Genomic DNA, 22,476 nt, shown 5'->3' on the forward strand with positions numbered 1-22,476 from the left:
CAGGCTTTTGGTCGCACTGGGAGGCAGGGAAATCCTGGTTCCTCACAACTCATCATCTGTACCAATCATATGTCAGAAACCCTGAAAAACATAATGACCCAACTGTGTTCCTTAATTCAAAAGGAGGAAGAGGATCACATCATGCAATACAATTCGACCCGAGCTGGGACTTTCCAGATAGACATGGCAAAAATGTCCAGAGATATTGTGGTGGCAAATAAATTATCTCAGTACTTGAACAATCATGTCCCAAAACTTCTAAAGAAGGAAGAGCTATTTTCTGAGTATGTCAAACTGCTAGAAGATGTACACACCACTTACAAAGATTCTAAATTGTATGGATCACTGGTGTCCTCACTGAATGAGACATGGGGGATGTGGTTGTTGATGAGTTTTAATGAAAGAGATTCAACTGAAGATTTAAAGACAAAGTTGCAAACTGACATGCAAAAAGCTAGGCAAAGACTAGACAACAGACTGGCCCCGACATCAATCACTCACCATTATGTTTTGTTTGGAAATGCTCTCCGTAGCAGTGATAACCTTTCAGAAAGTACAGATTCATACACCAAAGCCACACAAGAAGACCGGTGCTGGGTGGCTATTGCTCTGTACAACCGTGCCCTTAATACTTTGAAGAGAAAAGACAGCAACTACATCACTGGTGCTTTGGACGACCTGGAAAATGCTGTGGAGTCACTACAATTTTACCAAAATCTGATTGTGAACACTATTGTTTACTCAAAATTGGCGACTACAACCCCACTTACTGTTACTAACACTAGGCTCGACAAACAGTTAAGAACCAGGCAGCAAGTGCTTGAGTGTTTGAAAGATAACATAAATGAGGCTATTGGAAAGTTGAAGAGAGCCAGAGACATGGGTGGGAATGTTAGTGTGGACGAAAAATTAATATTTTTCCTTGTACCGATATACTGTCTGATTCCTTTGGAGAATTTTGGACAACCAGCGATCCGCCTTTTGACCTCAGATGTTAGAAAGAGGCAGCAGCACCTTGACCACCCCTCATTTGACATGCTGAAAGAGCTACAGGCTCTCCAATGTCTTGGAATGACCGTGATTTTCACCTTGGATACAGTGTTTTCCCTGGGTGGCTTTCTCTCAAAGATCTTGAAGCTCAAGTTAAAATCGAAATTACCAGATTAGTCTACTCAACAATGTTTCCTTCCAGGGAGTCCTGGAATGGCAGCCTTAGGGTATAATGATTACGTCGCCCTTCTCCCTTGAAAACATAATACACATACTGTATACTTAATATTGGCCCACCATTTGGGATCTTGTACAAAATGTAAGTTAAAATGTGTAATCCATGTATGTATCTGGACATGTGTAATATAGTTGTCCATGTTAACAGTACCAAGGGAAATCAGTGTGTCTGCTAATGAATGGATAAACTGTTGGCTATGCAAAAAGTGTTCAATGTTTTTGTCACAAGGGATGTGGAACTGCTCCTCCACTATTAGACTTATATGTTTTTCTTTATAATGTTCTGTTTGTCTGTTTTTTTCAATTCTTTGTCTTTATATTGTACTGTTGTCTTGTTTTGCTTGTCCTCACACTTGTAAAGCGACTTTGGGTATTTAGAAAAGCGCTATAAAAAATGAATTATTATTATTATTAACTGGAAAATATTGTAGAATTATAATTGAATGCTCAATTTTCTTTGCACAACCTACAAGCCTGTTTGCATGAGGAAATATGAATACATAAATAAAAAATCCATCAGTTTGTAATACTTGAGTAGCAATAATTATGTCCACTTGATTACAGTGTTTCATGGCTTAAACACTCTTGGGTATATTAAATACATTTAAATAACATTGTTAACATTTGAGACAAACCAGTGTCAAACTAATGTAATTTGAGTATTAATGGACTTTGTTAGTACAGTTATTCAACCTAGTGTAATAATTTGCTTACTCTTGGTTATGGTCAATGTCGTGTGGTATTTTGGTGGATGTCTTTTTAAGTTTACTTTCATTATTTGGTTTTTCTCTCAAGTCTATAGGCCTAAAGGCAAATACCCAGCTTCACAATTAATTGAATAATGTTTTGTTGTTTCAGAAACGTACTTATGACATACATTTTTTAATGCTTTCTGGATGCAAATGATATACTAAACAGATCAAAAATAAAGTCATTTGTGAATGTTTGATGGTGTTTATAACATGTAATGATCCAAATCGATTCAATAGTGATGACGGGTTTCCAAACGGTATAGGCCTATGTAGACAAATACACATTCTTCAACGCTAGATGGTGGCCTAACATAGGCTATATGTTAACATTAACGCCAAGTCATTTGTAATTTTACATAGCCTACAAGCTCAGGACTTGGTTCCTATTGGCAAATAAATATGAGCACTTTTGTGTAAATGTAAGCAATTTTGGGTACGGACATCAGATAAGTATTTTTTGGGGTTGTTCAGTTGCCAACTTGGAATATTTAGGCTACTTTTTAATATTCATCGTCATACTCAAGATAATGTTTATTAAACATAACACATGAAGACACATTCTAAAAACGTAGGCCTACCACTCTACAAAGACGTCATAACAATTATTAAATACTTAATGGGAAAAACCCTCCCCTTGATCTTGTTTGCTTGCTCCCTCTCTCGCCACCTGGCGTTGTTAATCGCTGCCCAGCTTTTAAAGCATTGCAGAGAAATATAGGCTACATTTGAATCTTTCACGAATTTGAAACAAACTCGCACTTTAGGCATTGCACAGCCATATGTGTGCTCTGTTGAGACAACGGATGCTCCTGTCGAAATTATGCTTTTACTACACCTTTCAAAGTCCTAGTCTCTGTCTATCTGGGGTGGATCAATGCTGGATTCTCTGCTTCATGCATACTCCTCTCCTTTCTCTCAGTCAGCTACACTCGCTTGCCTCACACCCGGGGGCGCATCAACCAGCATAGGCGCCTTTCGTTGGCTCCGAGGGGGACTGGATGCGAATATGTTCTAGTCTGGAATGCAACGGTTTGGACAGTCTGGTTGGAAATGCGGGTGGTGTAATTAGGACGGAAATTAATATCTCCTCTCATTGCGCTGGTCTGAGTGCCAAGCTCGGTGCTTTGCTTAGCGGCCTGTAAACACAAAATGTCGACCCGAACGCCATTGCCCACTGTGAATGAGCGCGATACAGAGAATGTAAGTAAACTACTCGATTGTATTGTTTCTTATCGACTGTTATCATTTAAAAGAACAACAAGGTGTTTTGTTTCACTTGTGTTTGTATTGACGTCCGAGTTACCAAGAAAAAGGCTGCACCATTGGCTTCCAATAACCAGCGATCTACCGGTGCGATGTGGAATTAGCTTGATAGCCGTTGAAACCTATTATAGCCTACCTTTTGTACACTATAATTCGCCTATTCTATATACAATGATGAACACACAAAAAAATGCATTCACACATGTATGAGTTGTCAATATAAGTACGATTTGTACGGGGATAGGCCTTGAATGAGAGCTTGTGTTGCCTTCTGATGCTGTCGGCATCCATTTATGGAAACGATAGCCGAATCAGAAACTGTTTTAATTCAGATAGGCTAGGTGGCTCTGCTGCGCAGAAGTTAATCGTATCAATGTATCATATCATGTCAAGTTAAAAAGGCCAGTAACTAGTTACATTTTGTAGGTTATTGAGCGCAATATATTGCTGTAGTTAACGGCGTCTTTTAGGTCAATGTGCTGCCCTATTGCACGCAGAGTTCAGAAGCTGTGACTCAACTTTGAGATCATGGTACGTGCGGGAAGAAATCGAGCTCAGTGAGCCTTCTCATCATGCCTGGCACGATTATCATCTAAACAAGGATGACAGTGTAGAGTGAACCATTGTAAAGAGTCAGATGACTATGGGTAGGCCTACTAAACTCCAGCACCCGCGGTGTTATTAACCTAAAGAGATGCATGCTATAGTGCTTTTTAATGTAATTTACTGATTGTTTAACTGGTAGTAACACAACATTGCTCTATTCATATACGTATCAGTAAGTACCAGGCCTATTCGTTGGTGATACTGTAGGCTAAGTGATGGTGCTCTGTCATTCATGTTCAACTGGAAGTTGATTTTCTGGCCAGAATCTGACGTTATTTATTTTGGTTACAGAAGAGTGAGTTTGCTTTGGCTATTTTACGGAACTAAAATATTGCCTAAGATTATTTTAAGACAATGCAAATGGACAGAACCGGGTCCTCTACTCTTATCTACAGTGAATGGATGGATTCTATTACAATCCAGTTAAGTGAATGCTGAACAAGAAACTGTTAATCGTACTGTAAAAAGTTTAGCAATACAATGTCAAGCAAATTATTCCAGTTTTTATTGGACAAATCAGGCCAATTTGCTGTGTGGTGTCACAATGGGCAATTGGATTCACAGGTGAGCGTATGCAAGAAAGTTTGGATCTTCTCATTAAGGGGACATTAGTGTGAACTGGAATGCAAGAAAATGCTGTAGCTCTGAGTAATATGTTCCTAAACATTGTAACTGGCTTTGTCAAAGTCCTAGGCTTAAATATCTTCTAGGGGTACTATATTTAATCAATACAGTTTCAGCTTGTTTGCTTTTGCCAAGTTTATATCCAGCACAACATTTCAAAAAGTATAATATGCTTGTGAAGGAAAATAACCTAATCAAATATGTACCCATTCAGAGTTGATGTATGTTTCTGAAAGAGCAAGTGCTCATTGATTTGGGGTGCATCGCAATTTCATGAATGTGGCAAAATATTGCACTGTGTGCATGAATGTAAGCTTTGATCTCACCAGACACCGTGGTAATCGACAAGAAAAGTGTTACCCTCAGGGAGAACAGGTTGTATTCTACCATCATTTTGGCATGTGGAACGCAGCGTGTGTTTTGTGGTCGAAGAGCGCCAATCGTGGTCTCTGCTGACGCAAGCCTGGCCATTGTTGCCACAGGCAGCGCACTATAAGAGCCTAGGGGCTGCAAGCAACCAGCAGTTAGCTATCTGCCATAAAAGAAACTGAGAGTGAAAGAGAATGACTGGCTAAACACACAGAAAGAGAGGGGGGGGGGGGGCAGGTGGAGCCCACTCAAGCCTACCGTATCACTGCTTGGCCTTTCACCGGCCCAAACAATTGCGTAACAGCATCAAGGGGTCTGAGAAAGGAGTGAGGCTTTTGAAGAGGCGGACTAGGGGGGTGGGCTTATGTACCTTTCCGGAATGCTGTGTCCTATCAGTATGCTCATTGTCATACTAACGTGGGAATACTAGTGGTGTATCTTCGCTGTTCATAATAGATAGTGCCTGATGCTTCCTCCAATAAAAAGCAAGCCAAATACACTTTTGCTCACAGGACCAGGCATGACACCTTCCAGAATAATTGTCACTGGTGTCACCAAACGGTATGTAAATGATAAATGCACTCCGAAGGTGAAAAGGTTTGTTATTTCATTGTTTACACACAGAGTTTTTGTCCAGGTGTCCAATCGAATTGGGAAAGCCAAACTTTTGTGTGTGCTGCCTTAGCCACCGTCTACCACTTTACTAGTTTCCCAGGTTGAACAGCACAGTGACTCATTATTATAAGGGTTGTAGCAATCTCCCTCGGGCAGCGTGCAGAAAGAGCTGAAGTGAAAAGATCCTTCAGTGTGTCCAACTTGATTTTCTAACCTTGGCTGTTTGTGACTTTCTAGTTTTCCTACAGGTCCTTTATATTGAATTACACTCAGACAGTGTGGCTTACACAGAACAGGCCCCTTAGAATGAATTAATCATTAAAGGGTGACATTGCTACAAATGCAACACAATGCATTTCTTAAAATGAACACATCAGCCCCCACCTCAGTGTTTGGGAGGCAAAAAGGATCATAGTACCCCCTTTTCCTGTAATGGAGAAAAGGTTGACTTAGAATCTGTACCTTTTTATATCCCAATAGTCTACACATGGAGAGGGAAAAAAAGCCATTAGACTTGGAAGAGTCATTAGTGATAGAACCAAGGCTTATTTCAGAAACATCACATTGTATTACTAGTGCTGACCTTAATTGAAGCAAATCACCTCATACATCTCAGTACCTCATTGCCTGTTATACCCTTTTTCATGGTGTTAAATATTCACAAAACGGTGCAAGTTACATTTACTAATTCTTCATAATTTGTGCAAAAACCCAGACTTGAGAATTGCATTTAAAGTACCGTAGATTGTTATTGAGAGGGATCCAGATATCCTCTACCCTGTTCTGTGCACTGCAATAACCACAACATCTAATACACCAAGGATTCTCCTCTTGGGGTACATTTGTTTTGCTTGTTCCCCAATGCATGCCATGTGTGATAAGTGTTCCATAGCACTGACCAGTGGCCTGATACTTAAGGCAGTAACAGAATGCAGCTGTTGCAGCCACTGCCCAAGAGCAGATAATGCATACCAGTTTTCGGTAATTCCTTACAGTTTACCAGTGGGACCACAAAGCCAGACACCACTGGGCATGCTTTTGTGACATCCTCACCCCTGTTGGCGGAGGTTTGCCTTCAAGTGCATCGCAGTTGACCGAGTTCCTTGAGCATTTTACTCCATGGGGTTCAATCCACATAGAAGATCCGTTTTTGGTATAAACATAACAATGTTTATGGAATAATTTTGCCCCTCAGAATATTGGTTCTGTACATACCGTAAAATGAAAGTTACCTTTACAGGTTTGAAAGGGGTTCTTGTTTCAAAGCTTTTGAAGAAATCTCAAATTATTTTCTATTTTATGTGTCTATTACCTTAGAGCAGTGGTGAAATGATTTTGCTTGGTTTTCATAGCATTTAACTCGACCTTTGTTGCCTCTCCAACTTCCCCTTTTTCTGAATTCAGATTTGAAGCAGAGAGAGTATTGTTGACAGACTAGAGGGGATCTCTTTCTGATCAGGAAGCATGCAATAAAATTATACCAAAAGCAGCCATGTATGAAGTACCACTCAAATGCACCCCCCACATTTCTCTAGTTCTAGCTTAGAAAAACTACTCCTGGACTGTGGCCTGAAAATGACCTTCTGTCTGCTCCCGTAGACCCGTCCCTGCAGATGGATGTTGAATTTATGAGCTAATTCCTTAACATTCAAACCCTTCTTTGTCGTATGCTTTGTGCTGGACCAATACTGACAGTGAAAGGGAAGTGGGCTCCACAGCAAGAGATAGTCCATGCCATTGGTTTGTTCATTCAGACATTGTTCTCTCATTGACCTACCTCCACCACTCCCCACATTTTGCTTAAACACAGACACACACACAGACACTTGGTTTATGGCTGTAGCATAGACACAGGTCAATCTTGGTTCAGGGAAAATGAGAGTATTGTGTCAATGTGTCACATTCAAAACAAGCCTAAACATGTGCTCGACACCACCCTGTGAATCTGCAGTTTAGTGACGGTGACACATTTGGCTGATCTGTCAGTATGTTTATTATTGAATACAGAGGTTTATTATGTTAAATGAAGCTGCAAATGGATCCTACGTTTTATGAACTTGAATGATGTAATTGTAGCTATGTATAAATTCACATTTAAGTTAAGACAAATCCTCAGCTAATCGAATACTGGCCAACTGGTTTTCAGGCTGTACAGGTTTGAAATCAAATAAGGCAAGTCAAAGGTTTAGTAGTGGTCAAAGCGGTAGCACTTTAGAGATTTATTTCGCATTGAGGGATTAAGGCAGACAGTTGAGTGGCAGACGAGAAACTTAAAAAAAGACTTTTGTTGAGAAACACAGGACACCGTTGCTATGGCTTAAGGGGCCATGCAAGCGTGAGCAAGCAAGCAACTTGAGCAGAAATAAATGGGGAATGGCTAAAAGCACTGGCAAACAGACCAAATCCAACTGCTGTGAAGAAGGTCTGCGTTATCAGGATGGAAACATGGGTACAGTGCATCCTGAATGTGTGCTAGTACACTCTTAATGGATTGTTCAGGTCTCCATTGAACATCTGTGTTTTATTTACTTGGAAAGAGACGTTGCAAAGTGATACAATGAACGGGATGTAATGGGGTAAAAATGATATGTCTTGTCATGGTTGGTTTTACTTTGTACTAAAATCAAACAGTGTAGTAAGAATTCGTGATTTGGAATTCTGTTAATTGTACACACTTGAGCTATTTTAATAAAGCAATGGGTAGTCATTAATGTCACTCAACAATGTCCCTTAACACTTGTGACCAAGACTGTATTTTGTAGATCAAGATGTATCTGCATTATAGCAACCTGCATGGAAGATTGTGAACAACATGATGCAATGACAGTGCTGGACTGCTGTAGGTGAAAGATGCTGAAGGAATTTTGCTGAGTGGGGCATTTCTTGGAGCCAAATGTCAAGGGAGTCACCATGGTGGGATAATTAAAATGGGCAGCTAAGATGTTATTTGTAATTCAATGTTGTGCCCACATCTTTAAATGTAGTTTGAATTCTCAAAAAAATCTTCAGTTTAACCCCGTTAAAAAGGAAAAACAGAAATTAGATTGAACAATCTGCCGAGCAACCTGTGAGCTCTGCCCATAACAGTTCGCTCCATCAGCTACATGCTAGCGATGGTAAGGCAAATGCTACCAGCTACTAGCTTATGGCTAACAGCTAGTGTTATCCTCCTCACTTTTCCTTTCTGGCTCATAATATACATTTAATCCAGTTACTACTGAGTGTTTGAAGCAAGGGGGCACACGGTCCCCCCAAAAAGACGCAATGTTTTACAAAGATTTATCCTAATGTGTTCCTTAGTCCCAAAATGTGGCTTTAGGCGACAGGCTAGGTCTCCACATCCTTCTCCAGAACATTGTTGGAATCGTTGGAAAATTGTTGGCCTAACATTGTATTCCAATAGCCATGGTTTTATTACTGCATGTATTTATGCCTTTCGCACAGTTCACTATTTTACATAATTGTGGGTGGTAAGAGTTTATGACACTTGGCCATGTAATATCACGATGCGATAGTGTATTAGTCATCAATGCCCTACATAAAATTAAAGATGCTTTCTCAAAAAAGGCTTGGGACCATGTCAATGTGTTTTCTAGGGGGTTGTCAATACATTTACAAAGACACATTTAGCTGAACAGTCACATGGTGCATCAGCACATCTAATATTGGTGAAAAGACCCGTGGTGGTGAAGGGGAGACACTAACATCTGTTAAAATGAATAAGAAAAGCAAACGGCATTAGGTATCCGTTCTAAATGTAAAGAAAACAGAACGTTATACTTATCTCAACTTTGTTGTATTGATTGATTTGGCTCAGATTTGAGGATGTTTTGGAAGTATGAGCAGTGCTATTGTGATGGTTTTGTGATGGTTTTTAGTCACTATCAGTCCCCTGCAATCCTGACAAAGCTAGAAGCCATGGGAACCAAACAAGGATTTAACTTGATGACAACCTTGGCTGTCGCACGCTTGCCAGTGGTACAATTGACACTGTTAGATAAGATTAGATTGAACTTTGTTAAATTTGTTTTGCAAGGCAACAATGCATACCTGGATGAGAAGTCAAGCAGTCTGATTTTCTAAAGGGGTTGTGACCTCTGCCTCGCACATCCTACTAGATGTAGCTATTTGCTCAACAACTCTGTCAAAGAAGCATGTTGCTCATTTCCCCCCATGTGGCTTTCTTTCAGCACACATCCGTGGAAGGATACACAGAGCCCCCAGCCCCACCTGCCAAGTCTGGGAGTCGGCATAACTTGCCCCGATGTCGGAACTCTGTGGCTTCGACAGCCGAGGAGCAGCCACACATTGGGAACTACCGGCTGCTCAAGACTATCGGCAAAGGCAACTTCGCTAAGGTCAAGTTAGCTCGGCATATCCTGACGGGTAGAGAGGTGAGTAACTTTTTATGCTTTTCCATCAGCTTTTTGCGGGGATGCTGTATCCATATCGGTGGAGATGATTTTAGTTGATGGTGCTCCCAAGTTAATAAAAAAATAAAAATAAATAACTGATCCCATTGACACCACAACCCGCACATATTTTAGAGGTCACGTTGATTTAAGTTTCTTAAACATCAATGGGCACCAGAAGCCGATTTTTTTTTTGTCTTCCTCAGCTTTCCAACCATCAGAGCAGAGAACAAGTTCAAAACTTCTTACTTACTCATTCACAACATGTGGTTAGATACCAAGTACTTTTCATTCAATTCAACTCTAACAGTAAACTACAAGTTTTTTTAGTCTGTCAAATCTGTAGATTAACTGGTTCTCCTAACCAGCCGTTGACCTGTTTATCTCTACAATTCTGTTTTATCATATCGCCACAATGCAAAAGGTCAAGCAGGTTGAAGAAATGTGCCTTTTGAAATGGTAACAACATCAGCTGGACGCACTTACCCAGTTTTATCCATGGGTTAAATTATTAATGCAATGTATGTCAGCACTCTCCCTCTCACACTAGAACCCTTGAGTGAGAGGCTGCGTATGCCATCCAACATTCTGGTATTCGCACTTTAAAAGTTGGAGTTAACTTGAGAACGCTAGATGCTAGTTCTTGTGCCTGGAGCTTTTCTTAATATAAATGTTTTTCAGAGGAAGACGAGAGGTTGGTGTTCTCTTGCAAATGAAGAATCCTCTTACCACTGAGATACCTTCCCTGTAATTCACCAAAATGCCTTTATTTAATCATACCCTTAACAAAAAGGTTATGAGAGAGATCAGAACCGATCTATCCGTGAGATGTTTAGATGTTAATCAAAATGAAAAATTGCTTAATATATTCTGTCCCATTGCACAACCTCATACAGTAAAGGCTCCAACATACACAGATGGTGTTTACAAAGGTCTGTGAAGGGACTAACACAATTACATTTTCATCTCCAGACTGATTTTACTGAGTTTGTAATCCAGCACAGAGCTCACATACTATCACCACTCTCAGTGTCTACTTTCAGAATCGGAAGGGATTTTATTCGCCATGAATGTTTTCACAAACAAGGAATTTACTTTGACAGGGAGGTGCATACATTAAACATATAGGAATATTGAAACTTAAATATGTGGACTAACTATACAAAAGGAGCAAAGTCTAGCTAATACTAAGGGGGGTCTAGCTACTACTAAGGGGAATAAAATAAATATAAAATATAAGTAGTCATAATTTACAATCTAACATAAAAAAAAGGTGTGCAGATCCTCGAGGGAAGGCAGATTGCAGCCGATCACCTTCTCAGCAGTGCGGATGATACGCTCCAGCCTGTTCTTGTCCATGGCAGTGGCAGCAGCGTACCAGATGGTGGTAGAAGAAGTGAGGATGGACTCAATGATGGCTGTGTAGAAGTGCACCATCATTGTCTTTGGCAGGTTGAATTTCTTCAGCTGCCATAGGAAGTACATCCTCTGTTGTGCTTTTTTGGTGAGGGAGCTGATGTTCAGTTCCCACTTGAGGTCCTGGGAGAGGATGGTGCCCAGGAAGCGGAAGGACTCCACAGTGCTGACTGGGGAGTCACTCAGGGTGATGGGGTTGAGTGGGGCTATGTTCTTCCTGAAGTCCACAACCATCTCCACTGTCTTAAGAGCGTTGAGTTCTAAGTTGTTCTGGCTGCACCAGGTCACCAGGTTGTCAGCTTCCCACCTGTAGTCAGACTCGTCCCCGTCAGAGATCAGCCCAATGAGGGTGGTGTCGTCCGCAAACTTCAAGAGTTTGACAGACGGATGACTCGAGGTGCAGCTGTTGGTGTACAGGGAGAAGAGCAGAGGAGAAAGGGCGCAGCCCTGAGGAGATCCAGTGCTGATGGACCGGGAGTCAGAGACTTGTGTTCCCAGCTTAACGCACTGCTTCCTGTCAGACGGGCACGTACTGTAGGGATGATGTCATATTTGGACCTTCCGTTTTTATATCCTTGTGTTCTTGGCCTTGGGTCACCATATATTTCCACTTACCACTATGCAAGAAGCCAACAGAACCTCTGGGTGTCCCACAACCTCACTAGACCTTTTCTGGAAAAACTGATTTTGTCTGAATGTATTACCAACATATATCCTTGCATCCCACATCTTTGTGACATTGTGTATTATTTAACCTTTTACATGTTTGTATATATTTGTACCGTAGCTACACATCTACTGTTGTTAAAATGGCCACAGATGTCAGTTTGTGTATATGCAACCACAGTGTAAAGAGAAACCAGACAGCAGGAATCAGGGCCTGAATAGATTTTCAATGTTCAGCTCAAATTACCAACCCCAAGGCTGTATACACGGCATGCTGGTGACTTCTTCCCTCTTGCTTCTGAGAAAGGCACACCTCACATAGAGCACACAGTGATATCAAATTATTATTTCTATTAATCCAAACTTTCTTTCTCTCTGGGGGTCTTCTCAGAGACCAGACTTTTTTGTGACCAACACAAAATAGGTAAGTGGTTTACTTGGTTTCGTGTTTAATTGTATGTTTGTCTTGACTTCTCTAGGTCGCCGTGAAGATAATAGACAAAACTCAATTGAACCCCACTAGTCTACAGAAGGTAAGACCTTACTTTAATCAATCCACCCCTTCTCTTTCTTTCTCTCTTTCCATCCTTCTTTTCCATAATAATGTGACAAAAGTTTCAAGCTAGACTCTTGAGTCTATACAACCTTATTTTTGTATTTCAATATAGTTTTGAGTTGAACTTTACTTATAGTGTTGGAGTGTGTCAACTTAATCCCCAGAACTATTTCTCAAGTCACAAAACATGGTTTAGGTATGTCACTGGATTAATGCTGATTGTCTAATGCTGATTTCCTTTGACTATAACACCAGGAACTTTGCCTGGCTTTTTGACACATTTTAGGATATTGCAAATGGGGACCCAGTGCAATTCAGTTAGACTGAATATTAGTTGTTTCTGAGTCTGATCAGGTTATTTTAGGGTTTGGTTGACTTGCTGTCTTTGTGCCAGATTATTCCTTACTGGGTCATTTTTAGGGAGGGCTAAAGTCCTGTTATGACATTAATTGGATTAGTGCACAGTGCCCATGATGCAGTTGGTGCTTAACATGTCAGTGAAACACATAAATACAGATTACTTGAATTATAGGTAGTGCACAGTGCCCGTGATGAAAGTGGTGGCACACACACACACACAGATTCCTGGAATTATAGATAGGGCACAGCTCGCAATGATGTCGGTGACACACACAGATGTATTTAATTATAGATTTATTTTGCAGTGTCCGTGATACAGCTGGTGATGACAGTTCTTCTCAGTTGCTTTGGTACCTATAATTTCTCAGATCACAATTGAAATTATCTGTCATCTCTGAAGTACTTCAGTCAACCTCCACATCATCTATTCTAGTCATCATAAAAGCAATTTCTAATTATTTTAAACAAATTGCCAATGCTCTAGTTAGTACATTCATGCAAATGGTAATGTATCCTTCATTTGTCTGCAGTTTGTTTTCTACATTATCAATTGCTTATGTTATGGTGATAAAATATTTATTATATTGGTTCTCTGTTAAATTGTCTTACCACCACAAACATCTAGAACATATATTTTGCAACAGAAGTCACTACATGCACAATCGCAACATCCATCCCTCAACAAAACAACCAAGGAGCCTAAAGTGGTAGTATAGTAGAATAGTGCCCATGTCCATGATGCAGCTGGTGATTATTTGCAATGTGCAGGCAGTTTTGACATTAGTAAACGCATTCATTTATGTAACAAACTTCACTGATCTATACTGAAAGTATCCATTTAATATTGTTGTTCTGTTAGCTAGCCGGCATTTCATCCATAAAGAAAACCCTTTGAAAGTAGCTGATTTATATGCCAGAATTCCGCACTGCTAACCCGGCCTTATCGGTTTTAAAAGCGAATTTGCTTCAAAATAACAGTAGGCTATAGGGTACCCCAAAAAAGAATTTGTGAATATCCTATTGAAAGGTTGTCCAGAAAGTGATGCCTACAGCAATGAAAATCAAATCTGTGTTGTTTTTCTAGGCTAAACCATTGTGACTTTGTGTAGTCCAGAGCCATAGTCCACACAGCAACAATTGTAGCTAATAACCTTCAAGCTACACCTACTGAAATAAGCCATCCATAGCTAGCCAGTCTTTCATCAGTGAAATAGTCTTGGATGTTCTGTATGACACTGACATATATAATATTGTTCATGTCTTATGCCTGTTTTCGGCTCGTTATCAATATTGTTTTGGCTCGCTAGAACTATCTTAGTGCAGCTCAGACAACTCAAGAAGGCTAAGTCCAAAGTAAAGAGAGCAAGCCAAACTGGTGGCGAATAATCTTTTGAAAATTTCGAAATGCTTATCCATACCACTTCAATTGTGGCACTGCACTTAGTTGGATTATAAAAAGGACGTCTACAAATTATTAATTTGGCAAAGTGCCCGGTTCTTTAGATGATCTTTGGAAACTAATCCCATTCTAATTTGTACACACACAGAGAGAGATTCCTGTCATTAGAGAGATGTACTTGCACACAATATCAAATCGTAGTTTTAGGTTATGTTGTTATGGATTGCTTATGTCTTTATTTAGTTGGATGAGAATTACTTTTGTGGATGAAACAACGTGGTAGTAATGTATACTTTCGTTTGTTTTTACCTGTGGTATCCATTGTTAGTTTATGAAAAGGGTGTATAAATTTGACACCGCTATCAAAACAGTGACATGAGCTACACACTAAAAAGTATGAGATCAAAACAACGGAAAAGTTTGTTCAGGATACTCAAAATAAGAGCTTGAAATTTGAGATGCCAAAGTCCATTTTTGACGTAGAAACACAAACTGAGATCCTCATAAATGGCTTTGGCAGGGCGTTTCATCTGGTGAACGTTGGGAATGAGAAGTCCATCATTAGAATACCACTATTATAGGTTGTCAGGAAAATGTTCCTAGCAACACAAACAAATATCAATATTTGGGGGGATAACACAGTGCACATGCTAGCAGATAAATCACCCAAAGCATGAATACAGAAGTTTACGTGCTTAAACCGCCGATTTTACACGTGTGTTTTTAAAGGAGTTGTTACCTTATGGATGAGAAAAAAGCATAACAGAAATTGCTGTATATCATAGATTTCATTCAGTAACAGTAGCTGAAAATCCTTCCAATCAGCCTTTCAGCAATCCAAGCGTCTATGTGCTGTCACTTGGTGAGAGAGGGAAAATTTACTTTTGCCTTGTCAGCAATAGTGAGTGTATATAAATGACAGCTTAAGGAAAAAGCTGGGTGGATGCAACACCACCTATTAGCATTATTACTAAAGGTTATCTAGTATGGCTTTTTTCTGTCATGGTGGTTGCATCGCGCACATCGCACTTGGTAGCTCTCTTCCCCGTTTGTTTATGATTTCTGGGTTATCATTAAGAGTGTGGACAACGTAATTAACGTCACCCTAGGTAGCCACAGGGTCCAATTTCAGCTTGGCACTGGGTATCTTACATTTACATTTTAGTCATTTTAGCAGACGCTCCTATCCGGAGCGACTTACAGTAAGTACAGGGACATTCCCCTGAGGCAAGTAGGGTGAAGTGCCTTGCCCAAGGACACAACGTCATTTGGCTTGGCCGGGAATCAAAACAACAACCTTTTGATTAATAGCCCGACTCCCGAACCGCTCAGCCGTCTGACCCCTTGAACTTGTTCAACTTACAAAGTACAAAGGAATATTATTAACCCTAAAACCTTTGCTCAGCATTGGTATCGCTTGTCGCTGTCATTAGAGAGATCACCATGTGCTGATTGTAATCCTGTTAGGAGACGGAATTGATTCACTTCAAAGCTTGGATGTAGATTTAGGAATGTAGACTGTGAGTGAATACAAACCTGTAATTTCTAACTAGATTAATAGATGTGATGGTAAAAGACACACTGATAAATACCAAACCACCATTTAAATATAGTAAAATCTACATTTAGATGCAAGAATTTACAAGGTTCTGTCCTCACCATTGGACAAAATAATCCATCAATCATTGTTTTGCGCTGCTGCTAGGGTCAGCCGTGCTATTGTATAACAGTGGATCAATAGTAATCGTTTCAGAGCTGGCATTAGCCCCATTTGTTTGGTAAAGGTGAGGGGCACTGCATGTTTGAACTGGGCCCACCTTTCCCCAGCAAATGTACACCTCTGGTGCACATCAATAGGCAAAAGATGCCTCCTTCCCCCCTCTATCCCCTTAGTACTGATACGATGAACTTCACTATGAAAGCGGAACCCAAGAAAGGCGTCCGGCATATCGATGGGTTAGCTTGTCCTATGTGTTTACAAAGCAGATGATGGAAGAAGACACCAAAACGAAACAAAAGCAGACAGATAGGATATGGGCAGAGCTCCACTTGGATCGTAAGCTTAGGGCCCCTTTCCCTGCCAGCCGCTGTGTTTTCTATGTGGTCGGAAAAGCTAAAAGAGGCCTCTGTCTGCAAGTCAATTACTTGACCATGCCTTGTACCTCGGAAGGAATTCCGCCTGTTTTCTGATTAATGATAGGAGAGAGCTTCCTACATGACTCTTAACAAAGACACACCATCTCTGTTGGCCCTTTGCGGATGAAAGGTGAACCAATAGGCGATTGGGCATTTGAATTTTCTATTTGTCTATTTGGAGTCTGACTTGTAAGTCCCTTAAATCATCCACAAATCACTTTTTTCACGTGGTATTTTGACAGTAATGAGTAGTTGAGGGAGGCTGAACTGACATTGTGTTATAAACCATTTGTTCTAGTACCTAATCAAATGTAAGTCTTTACTCTCAGCTAGTACTTGCAGACAGTTTCTTCTAATCCATAAAATTCCATGAGGGTTATGAAAAGGCACGCACAAGACATTCATTTGATTAGGGACTACAACAAATGGTTTTATATATATATATATATATACACACACACACACACACACACATGAACCCTTTCCTGACAAGCTAGTGATAAATGGAATCATGATGCATTGGAAGCCACCCTTCTTCCCATTTATGCCTTACAAATGTATCCCTTAACCTCACACAAGACACCTTAAAGCGTCTCCCTACTGAAGTTTTCACTCAAAGCCAAGCAAGATTCACACATGTTCAAACACGGATGTCTTGACCCAGCCCTGGCCTTAGTGAACCAGAAGACCAGACACAGATGAGCACAGACTTGCAAACAGGCCAGCTTGACAGACGTGTTGAACTTTAAACCCAAAACGATAGCTGGTATCGTTACGACACAGTAGCAGGCACATTTTTCTTTTGGGAGTTGCAAATAATGTTTACAAATATGTACAATTCTATATTGGTTGAATGAAAAGTATTGATACTGTATGCTTAATAGACAGCCCATTTGCAAGACACAGGCTTTAATCAACTCCTATAAAGTTCATACCCTCCACAAATCTTTCTGTCGTATCATAAGTTTGACTTTGTGACACATTATGCTATGTCAGACATTAAGAAATTAACAGTCAAGCTGAATTCCTAGATCACAACCATGGCACCTTCTGGAAGCAGTTAACATGCCTCACTTTTGTCCAACAGGGGAAAGTGTTTCACCGTGTACGTCATTGTCTTTTGTCCGTCTTTGTGTGCGCACAAGCAACTGTTTCTTGTCTTCTCAAATAAAATGTGAGTCCCTGCTGAGGTAGAGTGTATGACATGGGGTGGACCAGATGTGTGTGTGTGTACATGCATGTGTGTTTTTCTGTAGGGGGAGCGCACGGGGTAAGGGTGTGTGTGCTTTTGTGTGTGTGTTTGTGAACATTTTTGTGTTTGCAAGACAGCTGGTTTGTGAACCCTTTTCAGAGGAAGCCATCAAGTCAGATAGATGGACCCACCCCACATCCAGAACACCATCAAATAATTCCATCTCAAGGAGTCTTAAACTTGTCAGCATGAGTTTGGATACCGTTGTGGTGTTTAGAAATATTTGACTAAAAATAGCCTCCCCCGGTTGTCAGATGGAGGACTCGGTGCGCAGGAATGCATTACAAATCACATATTTGATGGGGGAGAAAAAATAAGGATCTTCCCATAACAAGATTCTGTGAAAAGAATGATCTGCCTGTGTAAAAGATAATTTGATGTAACGGAAGCCTATGATTTGAGCATGCGCCAAATGTATGTGGGACAGTGTTAATTCAATCTGTAGTTTAGCATGTTTTTTTTCTCTTTTAACTGAGGTGAACCGTAGAAAGGCCTATACCCTGACAATGCTTGAACTTATAGTCAAGAAGAGCCTATTCTGTCACCCCTCTGTGAACACCATACTGAGTCACCGAACATCATTCATTCAAAATATAACTAACTTGCTGAATACTCCAAAAGCTGCAAATATAAGTAAAATTCAATACATATGTACCTCTCTTCTTCCTCTGCTCTGTGTTCTTGTGCTTTGTGTCTGGTCTTACATGACTCTTGATCTCCCTCCCCCCCCCCTGCCCTCCCTCCCAAAAAGAGAAGCCCCCCAAAAATGTGGAGCGCTTGAGGACAGGGGGAGCCAGGGGAACAAAGGGTTGCCGGGATAGCGCTGGAATGTGATGAACCGATCTGTCACCCTGTATTGTTTTGTTTTTTTTGCCTTTGGTGGGTGGTAGGGACGAAGCCCCCTTGTCCCCTCCCTCCTCCTCGCGTACCTTCCCCCTCGCACTCACTCTACCATTTAGCATTTTGCCTCTCTCTTTCTCTTTTCCTCTCTTTTCCTCCCCTCTCCATCTCTTTAGTTTCGCATCTTGCATTCTAAGCAGGTAGGTGACCTTCCACTGCCCTCCGTTCTCCACACGCCATTGTGTGTGTGTGTGTGTGTGTGTGTGGTGCGTGTGTGTGTAAAACGTCATTGTTGTAGTCCACGCTCTTCAAACGAGTCAAGATATGCTTTTCCCATCTCTGTTTATCATTATGGATGGTGTGTGTGTGTGTGCGTGCGCGCGCGCGCACGTGAGAGAGAGGCACCACGTTTATGTTTCACCAGTATGACAAGGATCTGTTCACCAAGCACTGATCAAACACAATGCACATCACTTTGTGGCTAACGTCACTGTTCCTTTCAACCCACTCATCTGTTCCTTTTTTTTAGCACCGTCTCTTCTCGTGAGTGTGTTTGATTTAGTCATTACTATTATTTTAACTGATTTGTCAAAGTGATGCACTTAGGTGATCCGGAAATGTCTACAATGAGGCAGATGTCAGAACAAGCTGACTCACTGTGTCATTCTTATAAAGACTTTGTTTTTTCGGCACTGCGCGGACCGCTTTCGGATAAAAACATTTAAAATGCAAAGTGAATTAAAGGTAAAGTAAGACTTTGCAGTGTCAAGATGTTAGGCATTGAAAGTAGAAAGGGGTTGCCTAGAGGGCTTCCAACTGTCTTGAGTTCAACAGAAAAATGAAGAAATTGAAGGACAGAGCCTTCATGTAGAATATGGACGCAGACAGAATGCTGTATTTTCCTTTGTAAAACTCTACTAAGTTCTACTAATGTGAAAAAGCAGTAGGCTTATATATTTGGTTAAATATTTTCTAACCATGTAGAAAAAAACATGTTTACTTAAACCTTAAGCTTTAGGTATTTTAACACTAAACTATGGTTAGTGGTATTAGTGAGTCTATCAAATGTTGGAATGGTTTGAGCCACGTGGCACACCTTTTTCAAACCACAGAGGAAACCAGCACCCCCCGGCGCTGTCTAACATTGTTTTAGCCGCTCTCCCCACAGTCTCCATGTTAATTATGAGGTGTGTGTCTCTCTGTGTGTGTGTGTGTGTGTGTGTGTGTGTGTGTAACGGAGTGCTATTGCATCTCCTGTGCCAGCGCCGTTGGGAGTCGTGGCGACGTGTGCGCCCGTCACTCCACATCAGCCAGGCAGCCATCAGGATTTGAGACCGAGGAGGAGGGGGCGGGGGTGCGGGTGAAGGGGTGGAGGCAGGGGTAGTGGCTGGCTGCAGTTTTGCTGCAGTTCATTGAGAAGTGTGGGTGTGGGCATGTGCACATGCACGCGTAGGTGCCAGATAAGTGCGTTTGCTGATGTTCAGCTACAAGTGGAGTGTGTCCGTGTGAGACGCCGAATGACGATTAATAAACGAACACAGTCTACGCAGGAATGCGTGGCTACGCCAGGGAGACAAATACAATTTTTTTCTGCTCCCCCCCCCTCTATCTAGCTGTTGACAACATGTCTGGTGCCCCTTGTGGAAGCGTTCATGTGCACAGTATTCCTGCCTGCATATTGAATGGGGAACACGCATTGAATATTTGGGTTGACTGCACTCATACACGTGGGAAAAAAGAGATTGACTTTGCATACCCAACTTCGGGAACCAACCAATCTTGTTTGAGATGCTATGGAAATAAATCAACTAGGCTCCTCCTGGCTAAGGGGGTTCTCCTGTATCCAAGGGCGGAGCTATTTATAGCTCTGATTGTTAGCAGTGACTAAATATAGCACTGTGTTACCCCGCCCCCCTTAGGCATTTGACGCATCACATCCTGTGTGTGTGTCATCAGAGTTTCCCCTTTGTGTCTGGGTAGGGGGTCTCCAAATGAGAATTTTCATCCTTCTATCCTTCTCTTGCTATATCAAAAAAATACAAGAACAGGATCAGATGACGATAACAACAGGTTTATTTAAATGCCGTGGACACATTGGAGTTTACATGCTGCTTTCAAGTTATTGCACTTGCGCACGCCCCCCTTTAGAGGCCATAGAACGTCATCTATGGCCTGTCTCCTATCGACTAAATCAGATAACACTGATGGTCTGGTTTTAACAAAATAAGCAAATTCCTTTGACTTTGAGACTAGACTGTACTCCTGTTGATTGTAATCCCGAATGACTACTCCCACTCTTTTTATTGTTCCACAAATCAAAGCCCTTAAAGACATGTTTTGGCCAGCCTGTGATAAAATGTCCGTCATATTGAACGGACATATTATTATATTGAACGGACATAATGAACCTTCATATTCGGTTCTGTTGGAGAAAGGTGTATATATATATATATATTTATATATAGAAAAAAAATATATATATATATATATACATATATCTTCACCTTGAAGGACCTTTGGGAAGAATTATCACTGGTGGAGCCAGAAGATGGGGGGGGGGGGGGGAGTGACAGGGAGGTGTAAATGCGATGTTTTTGAGCTGCAAGACAGCTTCACCATCTGGAAGCTGGTGCAGGGAGAGGGGAGGGGAGACACTTGACACGTGTCAGAGGCTCTCACAGTTTGAGTGACGCTGCCTAATCACCCGGGTAACGGCGCTACCAAGGAGACATCGGGGCCATCACTCAAGCATTATGGAAATGTTATCAAGAGCCAACCATACACACACACCGACACACACATACTACTCTCACACACAAACACACACCAACACACACATACTACTTTCACACACAAGCACAGACACAAAATATTCACAAAATGCATAAAACAAAAAACACTCTCCAGCTAGTGATCTGTCTCTGGTGACAAAATCACTGCACACTTGAGCAATCAAAGATGAAGAGGCTAAATATTGCCATTTAACGTTGCTTTAACAAGCATGCCAATAATACCTTGGGATAACTGAGGGGAATATTGGGTTCTAGCTACTGGAAAACCCATTTATTTAAACTTATAATGGTTGTCAAATTAGTGGCTTGCCTACCTCAGCTCATTTTCTGGACTTTGATTATGTGATGTCAAGAATGGGAGGAGTTCTTCCTAATTGTGTTACATGTTGTAATTAATCCTGGGCTGGAAGAAAGTCTGTTAAGCAAGTTCCGAAATAAAGTCAATGTGACTTTGACAGAATTGCAAAGTAGATGACAATTGACATTACACTTTACATTGTAGGGGACATTGTAATTGGTTTTAAAAAGGTGCTTGAAATTTTCAGCAACTTTGGATGGTACAAGTGAGACTTAAACTCTGTTGTTGTTTACGAGTCTACTTGTTTTGTGGTAGACATGCTATGATCAGATGCTGGCATATTCAGTCACTCAGACTGACACAATTATTCTGCTAAACAGCCAGATACTGTCCTCTCTTTTATCCTTTGGTGTTCTACAGCATGACATATCTCTAGAATGTCACACGATGTCACCCAATTTTCTATTTTCAATTTGATTTATTAATCCCTTTTGCATGTTTCAGAATCATTTAACTTGTCTGAGAGCAAGAAAGCCATCAGTAAAAAGTGTTAAATTTACATTGAGATAAAATCTTCTCTTTTCCTTTTTCTTTCACAGCTCTTTCGCGAAGTAAGGATTATGAAGATCTTGAATCACCCCAACATAGGTAAGCTTTTATTCATTAGGTTCATCCCTTGGCAGAAATGGAGCCTGGTTACGTAGAGTTAACAGTTCATTTATTTAGGTAGGTGATATCACACTCCCACATTGCCAACGATGTGATTAACACATTGCAGTACTGCATCTATTGTTATCTGTCTGACAACCAAAACATTTTACGTCCGTGTAAAATGAGACTGCATTCAAAACCTGAGAATTGGTGACGGGCCATCGCCTGCTTAGTCGACAGCT

The 22,476-nt window shown here is 40.9% G+C and overlaps 1 protein-coding gene across 2 annotated transcripts in view; it reads left to right on the top strand.

Annotated features, from left to right (window-relative positions):
• Positions 1 to 2,729: 2,729 nt before the first annotated feature.
• The window catches only part of mark1 (MAP/microtubule affinity-regulating kinase 1), a 34,435-nt gene continuing 14,688 nt past the window's right edge, over positions 2,730 to 22,476 (top strand). Inside the window, exons 1-4 of one of the 2 annotated variants that reach the window (XM_084685003.1) lie at positions 2,730 to 3,179; positions 9,647 to 9,850; positions 12,430 to 12,483; positions 22,183 to 22,231. In XM_084685003.1, the coding sequence (XP_084541129.1) occupies positions 3,129 to 3,179; positions 9,647 to 9,850; positions 12,430 to 12,483; positions 22,183 to 22,231 (358 nt within the window). In that variant the 5' untranslated portion in view covers positions 2,730 to 3,128. The remainder of the gene's footprint in view (positions 3,180 to 9,646; positions 9,851 to 12,429; positions 12,484 to 22,182; positions 22,232 to 22,476) is intronic. The other variant, XM_084685004.1, reaches the window with a different exon arrangement.

The sequence above is a fragment of the Hypomesus nipponensis genome, chromosome 21 (assembly GCF_054491055.1).
Source record: "Hypomesus nipponensis isolate SF chromosome 21, ASM5449105v1, whole genome shotgun sequence".
In the NCBI taxonomy this organism is placed as follows: domain Eukaryota; kingdom Metazoa; phylum Chordata; class Actinopteri; order Osmeriformes; family Osmeridae; genus Hypomesus; species Hypomesus nipponensis.